Genomic DNA, 17,030 nt, shown 5'->3' on the forward strand with positions numbered 1-17,030 from the left:
GGTTCCCTTATCCCTGCAGCCTGGATATACGAAACCAAAGAACTGCAGCTATTACAACACTACTGAGATGCCATGAAGGACAGAGCAGGATGCTGCTGAAATTGTAGCTCATCAGGTGTTTCAGATGCTGATCCCCCATCAAAAATGCATCTATTATGTCCTTTCCAGGGGTTATGAAGTGAATTGCTGCTAACAAGACGTGCATTTCTATCTTTGAGGTTTTGCCAGGCTAGAAGAAATGTATATATAGCTACAGGAAAGGACACTCAAAAAGGCAAAATTTAGCATAATGTGGAAGGTCTGAACAAGGCCATCCTATCCTGCTTTTTCCACAGTACTCTTACTGTGATGACTACAGCAACACACAGGACCAGTGCAGATCCTTTCCACAAAGGAGGGTTCCTGCTATGCGGAGATTAACCAATACGTTACCTGAGCAATGCCATCCGACAGGGTGCCAGAAGACCAGGACGTTGCACTGTCTTCCCTGTGCCTTTCATCGTCTCTTCCCACAGGCCAGCAGCTCCCGTCTGTCTCTGTGGCCGTACTTCCCTTTGAAAGCAGTAAGAGCTAAGCATTAGCTTGTGCACAGGAAGCTCAGATGTCCTTCAGGAAATGTAAATTACTGCAAACCTTTAGTCACACTTTGTTCTATTCTACCTTGCTTATCTTTCTTTACTATGTTTCCCAGATCCTGCCGCTTCCCTTTCTCTGTTGCTCCGCTGTAAGATGAATGGCAGCTGGATAACACTGAGAGTTTTCTCTAGAGACCTCAGAATATCCTAAGTTTTTTTACATTATTCCAAGAAAATCAATTTTTCTCCTGTCCTGTCCCCTAAAAAGAGAAGTAAAGAAAAGCAAATCCCTGCAACCCTTTATATTAACTAAGCTGTAGTGACAAAGATGCAGAATCAGAAACCTTGAAACTGAAGTGCTTGGATCAGAGATAAGGAAATGAACTTTACCCAAGCCATTCAGACTCTTTTGCACCACCTGACCATGGAGTTTCATCCTTGCCTAGCCTAAAGCTACCACCTCCAGTACTAGGGCACCTCTTTGCCATGTTTTCTTTTGATTCTTGATCTTCCTGCAAAGATTTAGCAAAAATGCTAATTCATTCTCACATGAGGACTTTAGAGACTCAGAACTCAGCTGAAGCCACAGTCACTCCCAGGAGGTGACAGTAGTTGGTCATTACCAACATAGGCATCTGCTGTGCAAGGGCATAGTTAGGCTACAACCTCACCTGCATTTCTGCACACTCTTGGCTACATCTGAATGACTTGCACAAATACATCTGGATTAGTCCTTGGGGGAAAGTATGCAGAGCATTTCATGGATTATTTCTGTTGTTTTTTTTTCCCCAAAGCTGTCAATTTTACAAACTTTATTCCCAGCTTTGTTCCTCTGCAATCTGTCTGGGCACTCACACTCCTCAGATTCAAAGCAGCTTATTAAGTACTTTTTCCTAGTTTCTCCCACTCTCCCAGGAACCTCTTCTATCCTGATTTCATTCCCAATAATCTAATCATGCCCTTTTTTTGTTAAACTCAATAGCATAAGATATTTAGATGGTATCTTCTAATTTTTAGCACTTCAGGGAATGTCTAATTTTGTCTGAAAAATACCACATATAACCATCGGTATTTAGGCCCATACTCTGCAACTAACAGTTCCACAAAGAGGGTGTTATTGCAAGCAATCACATCAAAAGCAGGATCGCACATCACAAAGTGAGGTGCTGCACAACATTGGCAGGCTCTAACTCAACTGCAAGATCTTATTACTGTTCTTAAAGTGACAACAGAAGTTTCAACTTGTTCTGAAGTGTTTCCTGTTTACACATTTTTCATGATTTGTCCTAAAACAAACTTTAATATAATCTACACATCAGTGTCTCTTGGACTCACCTTACTGTGGAAAGAACTATCTTCTGACTCTTCATCTACGCACGGCAGAAGAGACATCATTCCTCTCTTTCTCAACTACAAAATGCACACAAAGAGACAGCTCCATTATTCCTGGCAACAACAGTAAAAGCCTCCTCTCTTCTGCCTGCAAACTAAAGCAAAGTTACCACTTGGGGTCCAATTCTGGGATGATCAGCCACTCTATATTAAAGTAATTGAAAGCTGCAAGGACTAAGTACCTCTCAAAACTGGGACTTGTGACTGTGCTGTAATGTTCTAACATCACAGACGAATCTGGGACGAATATCTTTTTGCTCCATAGAAAATATTTACCGAAAATCTCAGAACAATTGATTGCCAATGAAATTGCAGAACTAGCATTTCACTGTTGATTGCATGATATAAACTTCTTGTCTTATCTGTCCATGCTAAAGCATAATCCAAGGCACACCTCTCTCCTGCTCTCTCCCAGTCATACATCACACTCCTCCTTTTGGGACCATTCAAAAGCAGAGCATGCAGGGCTAATGCAGCTATAGCAGAGGGGAGGAGAAGTAGCATTGGTTCACAGCCACAGGGATGTTCGTCTCTCACATGCCACTCCTCCTGGAGAAGGAAGAGGTCTTTGCCTTCCCCCTTTGGCTCTTGGGTAAGCAATCACAGCATGGTGGTCCACTTACCTGCGGCTCAGGCACATCAGTCCCAATCAAGCTACTTTCTGCTAATACAGAGGCTATGGGTTCATCTTCTGGTTCAGGCACTTCTTCCTGTAAGTGCTGGTGAAGCTCAGACATTGAATTCTTTATCCCAGTAAGGATATCTTCCTTTTTTTGGCACAGCTTGATGATTTCTTCTTTTACAGCTTCCATTTCTCCCTAAGGAGCAATGACATCTGTAAGCATGCATTTTTCTTACTTAACCAGGTGATAACAAAAAATGACACCAATGATGCATCTTACTGGAGCTATTTGCCCTTCTTTTTTGTGGCCATTAGGACAGTTCCCCATCGCCACTACATGAGATGTCCAGATACGCACAGAACAGCAGCAACAGATTCAGCTCAGGACAGCACTTGCCACCTGTAATGCAACATGGATAGCCTGGAAGGAAATGTGAAAGGCTGGATAACTTGTTCTAAGTCCTGCATGGCTGTGGGAGCCTGAGTCCCTCTTGTGACAGGAGGAATGCAGCTGGGTTGCATTGCTCGGTAAGTCAGAGCAGGTGATGCTACTTCTAACTGTCTCTGCCAACCTGACCCAAAACACTTGGGAAAGCTCACAGGAAGGCAAACACAGGTGGTGGGTAGCTCAGGGCTATGTGGTCTTTGCTGAAGCCTGTGTGAAAAGAAGAGAACACAAGCTATTTGGGAGAGTTTTAGTGATGTAGCTAGGGGACAAGAAACACCTCTTGTCTTTGAGTGTTATGTTGGGAGCAATGGTCTCCAAGAAAGTATAAAGAAAATAGGTAATGTTGTATAGGGATTAAATAGAAAGCCTGAGTAACTTTGCACTAACAAAGGAGGAAATAAATCCGTCTTGTTTGCTGTCTGTCTTCCCTGGACACGATTATCACTCTAGCCTGTACTTGTCCTCAAAGCCTTCTGCTAGAGCCTTTCTTTACTACCATGTCTCCAGGTCAGCAGAGAAAGGACAAGGGATAACACAGTAAGGGGGGGCAGGAAAAAAGATGCCCCTGTTCTATTTCCTTCGTTACTGAAAGTGCCAATGCTCTTTGGTGCACTGCTGTTTGCTCAGAAGACTGAGAAATGGCTAAATATCCCATCACAGACTGGTCTCAGTGCATCAGAGCAAGCTTTGAAGCCATGCTTGAAATAATAATGAGATCACTGATTCCAGAGACTGCTCTACCACAGTGTGAATAAAGCTATGTAAGTAATAATCTGTGACAGATAAAAGCACTAAGATTCCTGGGTTTTGCCTCCAACACTGCTTCTTCCACTAACTGTGCTGGGAAGGTGGGGGCAGGAACCCCAGCAGATCTTTGGAAGACAATGGAAACTCACCTTGGATGTGGATGGTTTTTTCCCTTTATCCACTGAAAAACACAAGGTGAAATCTTCCAAAGGTAGAGGCAAGAAAAAGTTATGGGAATGAAGAAATGGTATTCCATAATTGCAATATTTTTTTAAAAACTCCACTAAGAAGAGAATTTCTACTTATTTCTTCACAGCAAAAACTCACCAGCTACTGCTTTGCAAATTTAACTAGCCAAAAAACCCTCCTAGAAACCTAACATGGAAAATGAGTTCACTCTTCCTTTGCTGATATCTCTTCCTTATTTTAAGTCTCTTAATAAGCTAAGCGCTTCCACTACTAATTTTATTAATGAAATGCTACAGTTGTGAAAAAGATCTTTCCTCTGAAACAAGAGCTATTAAAAAAACCCTATATTCAAAGACAAAAATCAGAAGCAGGAAATGAGTCATGCTCAGTACCAGCATCAAGCCTCCAGCATTCAACCACCTGAAATCAGTCACTACACACTTAGCAGCCTACTGAGTGATTATAGTTATTAAGTAAGGACAATGCATGTGTATTAACTTAATTGTGACCAACTGCAAGAAGTTGAGCATTTTGGAGGCATTTTATAAACTGCTATTATACTTAATAAGTCATTTCCTGACTTCTGCAGTGCTGTCCTTAAAACATATCTTTCTTTCTTTAGTGTTAAATAATCACTTCATCCATTACACAAAGCAGACAACTGCAGGGAGAAAAGCAACACATTTTTACCAGCTGGCAAAAACATAGCATGGCAAGTAGGGCCAAGAAAAGGCAATTAAAGAATCTAACTGCTAACTGGAATCATTGAAATTACCATTACGTGGCTGGTGAGCAGAAATGGACACAGTGCTCTCCTTGTGCAGTACTTTAGGCTGTTTCTACCAGCAACATGTGCTGCATCCACACTAGCAGGATGCTGAGCATGGGCAGGCTATCAGAGCTGCATGCTGTCTTGCCAAAACAGCTGGAAATAGCACTGTAGATCTTTCTTGGAAGTTGATATCCAAATATGTGCACAAATGACACGCCAAAACTGACAAGGCGTGGATTGTTAAAGATATACCCACCTTTGCAAATAATATTAACTATAGTTCTTTGTACACGACAACTTATGTAGGCACAGTCACATGCGTGGCATTCATTTGCCTGCTTTTCTGCATGGGGAAATGCCTGTTGTGGAAAGGAGATGCACACTGCTGTTTTCTCAGTGCTATACGTTATCGTGCTTTGTGTCAGTCAGGGCAAGTAACAGACACTGGAGAGAGAAAAACAAAATGAAACCCACCTCAGGATAAGAAGTATTCTGAGCCAGGGGCTGGTTCTCGCATGACATTTCAACTAGGTGGTTCTTTAAGAATTGTTTCAACTTTTCAATTTCTTGCTCGCATTCTTCTGTTTTCTTTACAGCTTCCTGCAAAAGAATAATTCTCAAAAATCATTTTGGATTAATTAGAGCAGAAAAATATAGTAAAACAACAAACTTGCACAGAAGAGTACTCAAGCCATTCTTGCATCTGTAGTTACGTGTAAAAAACCCTGTGTGTTTATTCAACTAACTTTCCAGGATCCCATCCTTGCCACGTTCACTGTTCGCTACGTAAAGACAAACAGGCTCGGCTCTGCCCGCATGCAGCCGCGCAGCGGGCGTTCTGCCCCAGAGCACATCTTTGCTCCCTGCAGAGCAGAGCTATGAAGTCTGCTGATAGCTGTGCTTGGCTATAAAACCGCAGTATATTTAATCACGTTCACTAGAATTCAGAACAGGTTAAAAACAAATAGAAATTGCAGGGTTCTTTCTTCTTCTCAGTTTCATATTAAGTTAGAAAACATACTCTTTTTTTTTTTTTTTTTTTTTTTTTAATTGGTGTACAGATCTTCCAGCTAGTTGCCAGCTAGTTTTGCACCTCCCAAAAATGACTTGTGTTGTACACCAGGCAGATACTGCAGCTCAGAGGAATACACCAGCTGCAGTATTTGACTATTTGAATACTTCCTACAAAATGATAAGTATTTCCACTTAGTGTAAGCTTCCTCCTCTAACATGAAAGCATATTACATGTTATAAGCAGCCAAACATGCTTCTATTAATTTGAAGAGTGAAAACAAAATTTCACCAAGCCTCATGCTTTACTGCTCAGGCAGAAATCAGCAGTCTCCCCATGCCGATAAATTCCTAATGTTTGTCAGCAACAGCCTGCCACAATGCCTCAGGTAACTAAGAAATAGTTACATCTCCAAATTATAATGTTTTGTGAAAACACAGACTTCACAGAGTGGTTGGTGGCTCTGCATTTTGCAGCCTGTGAGCTGAGAATCCCAGAATATCTATGGACTATTCCTCAGGTTTCTGCAAAAGGCAGCAAAGAAAATGCAACCTGTTGTCGACGGCCACAAACTTACTCCGCTGAGGGCGGCATCTGAACGGCCTGCGAGGTTGGCAACTGCAAAGTGCACAGGCTCCACCTTTCAAAGCAAAGAACCTCTCCGGCTATGAACAGTAACTTTGCTGTTTGCTCAGCCACTAGTTCACAATAGCTCTCCCTTCCCATAAAATGCAAACAAGAGTCAGGTTCTACTTGATTTCTCTTACTGACGGGTCTAAAAGATAGAGAAATTTGTTTTCCCACTTGGGGAAAGAAAAAAGAAAAAAAGACAAACTGCAGAGGAAGCTGTTTAGTGGGGAACTATAATGCTATAGCTTAAGAATCAGAGAAGAAGGAAAAATAAAAATAATTTTTAATGGGAAACTCAAAATCCTTCTAAAAGAGATATTCCCCAACTATATATATGCTTTTCCTACACATATACTCCCATATTAACAGTTCAGTAACAGGCAAAACGTGTAGTTTCTCAAATTTCCTTGATTAACTATGAGCACTCTGTATATGGACTCAAATTTATTCTCACAGCAGGCTAATATGTGAATATAGCTGTATGGCTACATATTCTCAACAGCCCTGATCTGTGTGCATTCACTCCCTGCCTTCCAACTAAAGGAAAAAAAAATATATATTTTTTCCTAATAGAATGCAAATTAGGCCATATTTATGGGACTGAATCACTACCTAGATGCAAAACCTCTTTTTCTGTTTTTTCATGTTTAATTTTCATTCTTCATTTTCCATACTGTGGTAATATTAGAAGAACCAAACATGGAAAACAATCCACTCAGCTGTAGGGTAAGAGCAGGTAGGCACTGCATTTGTTACAAAAAAAAGCTTGCTACAAAATAAACATAGTAAATCATCAAATATGCAAATACTGCCACTCTTGCACAGAAAGCTGGTAGAAGCAGCTGTGGCTTCCAGCTCCTCTTCCTGCTAACATTATTTAGGTAGTGATAGGTGTGGTACTTGACAGACCGTAATAAAAAACAAAGGGCAACATTCAACACAACTATAAGTCAGCTAAAATTCTGCCCTGGGGCATTTACAGTTGTGTTGTACCTAATGTGATTTTTGCTTCTGTTACAGGTGATTCTTTTAGCTATCACACTACAATTTCATTATACAAATGTTACTATTTCAATATGCTATCGCATCACAGAGAGTAAAACACGTGCAAACGCATCCAGACATTAACATTTCAAAACTAATACCAGAAAAAATACATATATATATATATTTATAAAGGTAACTTGGCTCCAATTTGGTTTTCTCTCTATCAGAATATTTATTAAAATTCTAATGTAATGCTAATAATGCCATCCTTTCATAGCTTTATCCTTTGTAGTGTCTTAGCTGGTGATAGATTTTCACTGTAGTACTGTTGCTTTCAACCCACTCTACAGGACTGGAAAGTCTTTCTTGCACAGTTTGATATCTAAGCTGCCAAGAAATGCATTTATTCCAATCTGTTTTCTCACAAAGAAATCTCACTCGGCTACAGATTGTTGGATGCCTACCGGATAAAGGCATGCTGAGCAAAAAAGGTTATAGCTGTTCCAAAAAGGAGAAAAAATCTAAACCTGGACCTAATGCTCCACATGAACCAGTTAGAAGTCTCATGATAATACTTTGTACTTGCAAAGCACCCTGTTTCCGAAGACTTGGAAGTGCTTTGTAAATTCTTGAATATTTAGCCTGGTAACTCCTTTTCTGAAACAGGTATGTTTTACCCTCTCTCAGACTTAAGTGACCATACGGACTTAAAAAAAAAAAAAAAAAAAAAAAAAAGGGGGAAAAAAAAAAAGAAAAAGAAAAAGATAAGTCCTATGGATCTTAAGAACTGCATATAACCATTGCTTCTTTTAAAGTGCAAGCCTGCGTTAGTCACGGGCATGTTCGAGTTTTGTTCACGGTGCTCTTAATTACACAAAATGAAAATCAAGGATGGATATTCATGTTTTAGCTGCCACTTGTGTCTACCTGGCCTCCAAAATGCCTAGTCAGAATTTGCATGTTCTGACACACTCCACTTTACTAATGTAGCTTTGGAAAACACCACCAAAGAAAAATACCAGGGCATTTTTGTTATGACCCTGTCAAGAAAGGGATGGGTCACATGAGCGTTCCCATACCTCTGCTGATGTGGGGACATAACTGAACTCCAGGCTGCACCAAACTGTATCTCCACTGAGTGATGGAGTGTGATGCAGATACCCCCCACCAAGCTGGTTAGAAGCACATGGCTCAGCACAGTGCGACAGAGATGTTAGTTCAGGTTTGGAGCCAGCATAGCTGCTTCAGCCTGATACTGTGCTTGAGTTACGGCACGCTGGCTGATCAGCAGGGCCCTCTCAGCACTCACACTGACCCCATTATATCACTTCAGAAGCAGGTCTGGTCACCAACACCTTGGAGACCCCTGCAACATGCTTGCGTGGACCTGCTTCATGGGGCCTTCCAAGGGCAGAGCCTGCCTTAAAATATAAAATAAAGCAAGCAATAGCCAAAGGAAATGGTCACTTTATGGCTCAATGATTTGGAGAAGTCATCTTTACGAACAGGCTTTGGGCTAGCTGCATTTCAGTTTTGCTATTATTTGTCATCAATGTATATGTAAGGGCTGTCAACAAAGAATTTCTAGGTAAGTTTAAGGACCTGAATGTTGCTGACGTGAACACCTACAAATGACACTGGACTTAAATCATCCGCTGTGGGAACCTCAGTCATAAGACACTTGCACCTATATTTCTTCTAGAACACTATAAAACACCACAAGGTGCCAAAAGCAACTGGCTTTGGGAATAGAAGCTGATGGCTGTTGTGTTTAAATGAAAAAGTGAAATGAATTTCAAGACTATGTAGCATACTTTGTTCTAGTGTCAAATTATATTGAAAAAAACAGAAAACAAAACTAAAACCAGGATGTAGAAGTAGGTACACTAATATTCCTGTATAGATAATACTATCTAGTCATCAAGATGATTACAAATTAAAAGTGATAGTTTACAAAAAACTGTTCTTAAACCAATCAATGCAAATCAATTACCTCCAGTAGCTTATTCTGTTCCTTAGTAATTTTTTCTAATTTTTTCAATTCTCTCAAAAGTTGTCTTGCCCTTTGGAAGACTGGAAAAGGTTGTATTTTCATCCCCGGCAGCTGAAGTGTTTCCTCATAGGACTGTATATGAGCAATGGTCTTCTGCATGGGGCCAAGGTGGTCAAGTATAACCTATTAGGATATAGCATAGATGATGGATGTGATAGCTGGAAAAATCACTGAGAATATATAGCACTGTCATGACATGGAAGAGTTCTCTTCAGTGAGTTTCCCATTTAAAAATCAGAGAGTATTTTGATCTTGGAACAAATTTTTTTTTTTAAAAAAAAAAACCTCAATAGAGGCTGCTTAACCAAGTAGTAATAGTTATTTATATTTACAGTTTTGCTTTTAATGCATATACATACATACAGTTTGTGCAGTGATAGAAGAGGGTCACATCCAGAGTGCTACTGTTTTACCAAGCATATCATTTCAAAATCCTGTATCTTTGGAAGGAAGGACAGCTTAAAAACTTGCCCAACTCCTCTGATGTCACTAGCCAACTCAGGCTTTTGCTTTGTGCTGCAAGCCAGCCATGAAGTCTTCTGTGTTAAAACTAGAGGTCCTAGAAACAGTTCTATCAGCACAGCTGAGAAGACTGAAAAGATAACATGTGAACTGGGATGGAAGGCAGAAGAAACCTCATAAGCCAGCTTTCCTGACAAAGATAGTATTTCACATCCCTACACCTCGAGTGGATACACAGTTTATAAACACCTATATCAGCTTTGGGTGAACAGAACTGTGCGCTATTTGATAGTGCAATATACATTTTGTGGAAGACTCGGTGATTCACTTGGCAAAGATGGAATGACAACACCAGCTCACAACTTCTTTCTTTTGAGACTACATTTAACTGAGAACTTCAAAAACAAACAAACAAACAAAAACAAAAGCCCAAAGTCCTTTTCATTATTAACATTTTTGTTAGATTCTCTTTCAGGAAGATTTCACTTAAATGGCTCCAATTGGAGTACAGATGCTTATTCTCTTGTTCAGAAGCAGCCTGCATCAGGATGCTTTTTTGATTTTTGCGTACTGTCCTGGGTTGAATTTAAAATAAGGCAATGGACAAACATTATTTTCCAGAATTCATATTTCTTCTTTATTTTTTCCACATAATGTTATCTGGTGAGCAATTTTGTAATGGCTATAAAACTATGAAAGGTGTTGATGTTTTAACTCTCCCCTGAAACCCAACTCATGCCTTTTGCATTTCAGTCCACTTAATGTGGACTGCAGGTGGTATAAAAGAAAAGATATCAAAAAGCTCTGCTTTGTTGTACTCAAGCAGAAAAGGAAAACCATCTGGCCAAGATATATTTGCAGTGAAGTCTCTGCATGTGTAAAGTGGCTTTGTGGTTAGTCATTGCAGCCTACATTTCCAGAAGATCTGCTAAATTTTGCCTCCATTTTTGGAAATGTAGAGTCTGATATTCAGACTTTCAGATTACCTACTGGTGGATGTTCAGTGAAGGAGTGTGCAGCAATTATCTCTGAAAATCAGACCATGAACTTTTCAAGAAATGGAGACACTTCAATATGGCCAGGATGTTTCAAAGTGTGAGTTCATGTGATATATTCAGGAAGGCCATTGCAGAGAGAGGACCACCACATGTCTGTCTCAAGTTGTCTACAGGTATGTCTTCAGTAATGCTTTAATTCACATCAGGACTGTGCTTCTGAAAGGAATCTCCTAAAAATCTCCATTTCCCACCTTAGGATTTTCAGGTATACCAGTTATACACTAAAGACTCATGGTAGCTTGCAGTCACAGAACAACCTTCTGCTTATGCAAGTGGTCATACATACATACTACGTAAGAGGAAAAAGGCTTATTTGGGGTTTTCACAGACCTGTCTCTGTTTAAGATGGTCTTTAGGAGAAAATTCTAACAGATCTTCTGATGACAAGATTGTCTTCATTTTAGCAATATCCTTCTCAAACACTTTTACATCAGATTCAACAGCATCCAATTCCTAGATTTTGGGAGCAAAGAGATTATTTATTGATAATATAGTTTAGAGACTCCCTCCAAATATTCATTGATAGTACAGTTTAAAGACTCCCTCCAAAACCAAATCAGCTTGCATTCAAGAACATGCTTTGCCCAGAGACAGAGAAATGTCTTTGACTGATGCTGAAAAAGAAATACTGAGAAACAAGCACTGTATATGCAGCACATGTTAATACGAGCTGCTGATCTAGAAGTTAGTCACTAAAAATTATGAACTGTCATTAACTTCTAGAGGAATTAAGTATCTGTGGTCACCTGATGTGCTTTAAACCCTGAAAACAGAATTGATATACCTTTGAAAAGTCACATTATAAATTACCAGTAGTGACATGACACTATTCCAATGGTGCTATTTACCAGCGTAGTAAAACTGATATAACCACATTGTTTCAGCTTACTGTATGGAAAGTCTTATCTCAGAAGGAAAAAGAATCCACATACAATACTGTTGCTCATGAACTCCCATGAAGACAGAATCACAGAGTAATTTAGATTGGAAAGGACCTGGGAGGTCTCTTTCTTCCTTTCGAGCAGATTGCTTGGGACCATGTCCTGTTGGGGTTTGGGTACCCTCTAGGATGGGGATTTCACACCCTTTCTGAGCCTCTGAGAGGCCACTGTCACTGCAAAAAATCTTCCTTCTAATATCTATTTGAAATTTCACTCGTTACATTGTGCCTGTTATTACTCATCCTTTCTCTGTACACCTCTAAAGAGTCTGGCTCTGTCCATGTCTTCCCCCTAGGTAGTAGCAGACAGCAGTAAAATCCCACCTCAGCCTTTGCTGACAGCCCCAGGTCTCCCACTCTCTTCATATGTCCCCCAACCATCCTGTTGGCCCTGCACTAGATTCACACTGGTATGTCCACGTCTTTCTTCTAAGAGGAAACCCAAAACTGCTCACAACACTCAGATTTCATCTCATAGGTGCCAAATAGAAGGGAAGGACCACTTCCCTGAGGCCCCTAGCTATGTTCATGCTGTTGGCATTCATTGCTGCTGGGTCAATTTAGGACCTCCAGACCTTTATAACAAAGCTGCTTTCCAGCTGGTCAGCTCCCTGCCTACACCGATATTTGGGTATGTTCCCTCACAGGTGCAGGACTTCACATTTGCCCCTCAAACTTCAATAAGTTTCTGTCAGCCCATTTCTCCAGCCTGTTTAGGTGCCTCTGAAAAGCAGCCCTACCTTCCAGCAGGTTAAGTCCTTTTAATCTGCTGTCAACAAGCCCTGTATTTCCCCTCCTAAACAAAGATTTCATCAGTACTCTTAAACTTCACAGCTTAATTAGGTACCCAATACCTTCTGCTGGTTTGTTTTCAAACACTAAGTTTATTCACTTGGCAAGCCTACAAAAGCCAGAATGCCTTTGCTCTATTCAGGCAATATAAGCTGTATTTCATGACATTTGACGAAGCTTCGACAAAAGGCACTTATTGAAATCAGCCAAACTTACATCAGCCACATGCTGGATCTGTGGAAGAACTTCTACTATCTCATGTTGTAGAGCTGTTAGGTGACCATTTACTTCATTTAGCTGTTGCATTACACTGTCTGTTTCAAAGACTGGTGTTAGCTCTTCGAGTTCTGAGTAAATGTTGTGTAGAAGATTTTGCTTTTGTTCTGAGTCTTCCAAAGCGATCTGGAAACAAAAATAAGAGCTTAGTTTGCCTCCGTCTTTGGAGTTTCACAGAAGTTAGGACCAGAAGGTATCAGGTTTCTTTCCCTGTATATCATTCACCATTATATATTTCCCCAAAAGTTTAGCTCAGAATAAAACACTTCCATCCTCTGAGGACCAAACTTCTGCATGCTGCAGGCAGAAATCTAAGACTGATGCCATGAATCTAAGGCCCATATGATGACATGGAATTTAATATTAGATAAAACGTGCTTACAGGAGCCTGACAGGACACATGCAGAAAAAGGTTTCAAACTCACAGAGAGGTCCAACTACCACACTCAAAAATAAAAAGAACAAGATGAGATACTGGAGAAGACATCTCCCCAGCTCCTGTGCAACAGCCAGGCTGACTGCAGGCATATGAACATGACACATCAGCTGGACACACAAAAAGGGTTTTCTGTGTGCCACCCCTGAACACAGCAGTGATTTATTCTCTCAGACAGCAGGAGAGACAAAGGGCTCCAGAAAATATCGAACCATCTGTGCATGATGGGCAGATTTATCCTATCTCCTGCAACTAACTGGAGGCATTATTGGATTTAATTACAGTGAATGTCTTCATGCAGAACAATGAAGGTTGCAAGCAATGCATGTGATCTACTTGTCTCTGTGGCATGTGAAGAAAAGGACTGAATGCATATTTTGACTCCAATACAAGCCTTAGGTACATTTTCAAACCCACTAGTTTCCCAGCATAGAACATATAAAACGTTCCAGGCTATAAGTGCAGGAGGATCATGCTTTGTCAAGAAATAGTCACAGATTTTGGTAATCATAGTCACAACATTATGGCTATATGATCTGTAAAGTATCAGTCTATGGCAGTCAGCTACTTCTTGTAACACAGGAAAGGAATCTGATTAATTTTAATACAAAAATCTGTGTCCATTATGTCATATAATAGATATATGCATTAACACTTACTTGAAGGGCATCAGCATGGTTGCTTAGGCTTTTTGCAGAGTCGTTTTGAGCATCTATTCTTAGCAAGCAATTGGCATTTTCTATCCAAATTTCCATATTCTTCAAGAGCTCATCATACTCCTCCATCTTGTTGGCAGCCTACAGAATGACAGTTTTTATAAAAAACAAAAAAAGAACACATTTCTATTCATTGTGTTGGATAAATACATCTGGGTAAAATTAAAAGAAAATTGAATACTTTATTTCAGTATACTAATTTAACAGATCTACAAGATAAAGTAGTAATATAATTTTTGAAGCATTTACATGACTTAGGGCTATCTCTTCTAATCAACAGCAATTTTGGTGTTTAAAAGCATATGTTTTATAGAGGCATTGCTGTGGCTTATGTGGCAATGTTATTTAAGCGGGTAGCAGGTGAGTAGAGCCACAGAGAATCATCTCATCACAGATCCATGGGCCTGAATTCAAACTAAGCAAACCCCCATCAGCTACAGTGTAGAGGTGGGCCCTTGGGCTGGTAACTAGAGGCAACGATTGCCTCTCCAGCAATTTTTAGCTACAGAAAGCCAACAAACCTGGAGTGGCTTTTGACTTTTCATTCAGCTGAGAACTCTTGATGATTTAGGCAAAACATTAAGATTTTTTTTTTTTTCAAATTTGGGTTACTTATCACTTTTAGGTTTGCACCTACCTTGTTTAAAACAGCAGTTTTGGACTCCGCAAGTTGTGAGACCTGTTGGTACTGCTGCAAGGGGGTCACTAAGATGTCCATCAACTCCTGTGCGTGGCAGGAATCCTGTTCGACTATATCCTGCACTTCTGCGTCCAGCTCGTTGAGTTTGTAATGCCAAAGGTCCAGCATATCCCAGACTTGCTGCACGTGGAGAGAGGGGAGATGAAATATAAGGTCAGGCTCAAAGGTAAGAGTAGAGTTATTTGTTCTTTGTGTGGGACATGTGGAATTGCAAAGGTCTCTGAACTGATACCACGAGGACAGAACACTGCATTTTCGGGTGATTCACAGCCCTCACAGCTGAGAAAAAAAAAAATGCATTTTTCTATGAGAAAGAGTTTGTAAATATTCACCACATAAGTGTTTTCTCTTACTTCTCATTTTACAGACATAAAAATCAGCGGAAGGCCTCTTTAAATCTCTGTTAAACCAGGCTCTGTAAAAACAGCCAAAATCTTTTAAGACCCACAAAGGAATTTTGGCAAAATTACCTTCTGGATTTCTCTGGCTTTTGCAATGTTTTTACTCTTCTGTTGTAACATCTTTTCAATAGCTTGAAGGCCATTGTTAATAGTCTCTGCTTTTCTTTTCAGCACGTACTGAGGAGAGCTCTGCAAGATTTCAGTGCTGATCTGTCACAGTAAAGAAAAAAATGAGAGTGGAGATGACAAAGATCTGCTTGTTCGTTTCTGCTCACTGCCCTACCAAAACCATTAGAATTCTTTTTTTGTTTTTCTTGACAGGTCACTTAAAAGACATAGGAAGGGAATTATATTTAATGTGAACAGCGTTTGCATGTCATTCAATCATTTCCTCTCACTTGAAAAGACTGGTCAAAAAAGGCAATCCATTAAGAAACAAGCAGTAATACTGCAGCTTGCTGGATGCTTCACTCCAGCTGGCCTTTCCCTAGAAGTAGTAGAGGCTAATCAAGCTGCACCACAGAAAAGGTCACATCTACATTACTGTTAAAAAAAAAAAAAATCTAGAATGGGACCATTATGTCTCAGCTGATAGCTATTACTTCCGTAAAATATGGAAGCAATAATAAGGAAATATGGAAGTGAAGCAATGTTTAGCGAGTTCCTAAATATACATCTAGGGATTTATTACAGAAATAAACAGCTCTGAGCTTGTCCCATAAAGTATGCTGAATTCAATTTTACTCAGCAGAACTTCTCAGAAATGAAAAACAGGAACATTGCAGAGCCTGATTTTCTGTGTAACTAGAGAAAAACCTCACAAATGTGCCAAAGCTGAGTAACATCTGAGCACAGAGTTGAGCCATGCGATGAGTGACCAGGTCACTAAGGACTAGATGAACTGCAGGGACTAAGAAAGTCCTTGGGCTTAGCCCAAGGTGAAGCCCTGTTAGCCATCAGGGCCAACTGAGGACTGGTACCTTGGTAAGTCGTAGTGTGTCCTGCAGCCCTGCGATCTGGGGGCTCATTATTACTATCCTGGAGTATACTAAACATGAGAAATTACTGATGTTTGTTGTATTTGTACAAAAAAAAGAAAAAAAAGAAAAAAAAAAGAAAGAATTATGTAGGAGTGATGTGACACAGCTGGAACTGAAAAAGCAGACCAAGCACAGACTGCACCTCTTTTCTTGGATAAGACACTATCTGTTGATGCTCTGTTCATCAGTAGGGCAGTTTATTTTTAGAACTTCTTACTGGAGTAGATTTATTGTATTTATCATATAAAGTGCATGACATCAAGAATACAGTTTATGTCCATTCTTAGGATATTGAATGAGAAATTGAAAATTTTGAAAAGAAAACATGATGCCATTAAAATACAAGTTAATTCAACTCAACTCATACTAGTATCTCTTTGCATGTAACTAGACCAAACTCCAGTTCTACTAGGATTTATTTTTTTTTCATTTATGTGTTTAAAAAAAGAAAAAAAAAAAAGATAGTTACTACTCTTTGCCACTACCAATTGTGAAAAGTAAATGTTTTCTAGATTCCAGGACCAATTCTGCTCCGAACTTTGTGTGTGTGTGTGTGTGTGTGTGTGTGTGTGTGTGTGTGTGTGTGTGTGTACGCGTGTGCGACAAAACAGTAAACAACTCTTCCTCCTCCAAACCATCAGTAGTGTTTTACTTCCCCTTTCCTTCTCTCTTCTACCTATTTATTGGTTTTGAAATAGAAACTAGAAAGTTAACCTAATTAAGACTCATAAGCTGTAATGAATATGTCTCTAAATATTTAATGCAACATAAAATGAATGAAT

At 39.8% G+C, this 17,030-nt stretch overlaps 1 protein-coding gene across 4 annotated transcripts in view; it reads right to left on the bottom strand.

The window, feature by feature from the left end:
• The window catches only part of SYNE2 (spectrin repeat containing nuclear envelope protein 2), a 180,330-nt gene that overhangs the window by 75,277 nt on the left and 88,023 nt on the right, over positions 1–17,030 (bottom strand). For all 4 annotated transcript variants that reach the window (XM_062577244.1, XM_062577243.1, XM_062577241.1 and 1 more), the window contains 10 exons: positions 15,278–15,418; positions 14,745–14,927; positions 14,051–14,188; positions 12,896–13,081; positions 11,278–11,400; positions 9,368–9,550; positions 5,220–5,345; positions 2,591–2,785; positions 1,911–1,985; positions 433–552 (listed from right to left, as the gene is read on the bottom strand). In XM_062577244.1, coding sequence (XP_062433228.1) covers positions 433–552; positions 1,911–1,985; positions 2,591–2,785; positions 5,220–5,345; positions 9,368–9,550; positions 11,278–11,400; positions 12,896–13,081; positions 14,051–14,188; positions 14,745–14,927; positions 15,278–15,418 — 1,470 coding nt within the window. The remainder of the gene's footprint in view (positions 1–432; positions 553–1,910; positions 1,986–2,590; positions 2,786–5,219; positions 5,346–9,367; positions 9,551–11,277; positions 11,401–12,895; positions 13,082–14,050; positions 14,189–14,744; positions 14,928–15,277; positions 15,419–17,030) is intronic.

The sequence above is a fragment of the Rhea pennata genome, chromosome 5 (genome assembly GCF_028389875.1).
Source record: "Rhea pennata isolate bPtePen1 chromosome 5, bPtePen1.pri, whole genome shotgun sequence".
NCBI lineage: Eukaryota > Metazoa > Chordata > Aves > Rheiformes > Rheidae > Rhea > Rhea pennata.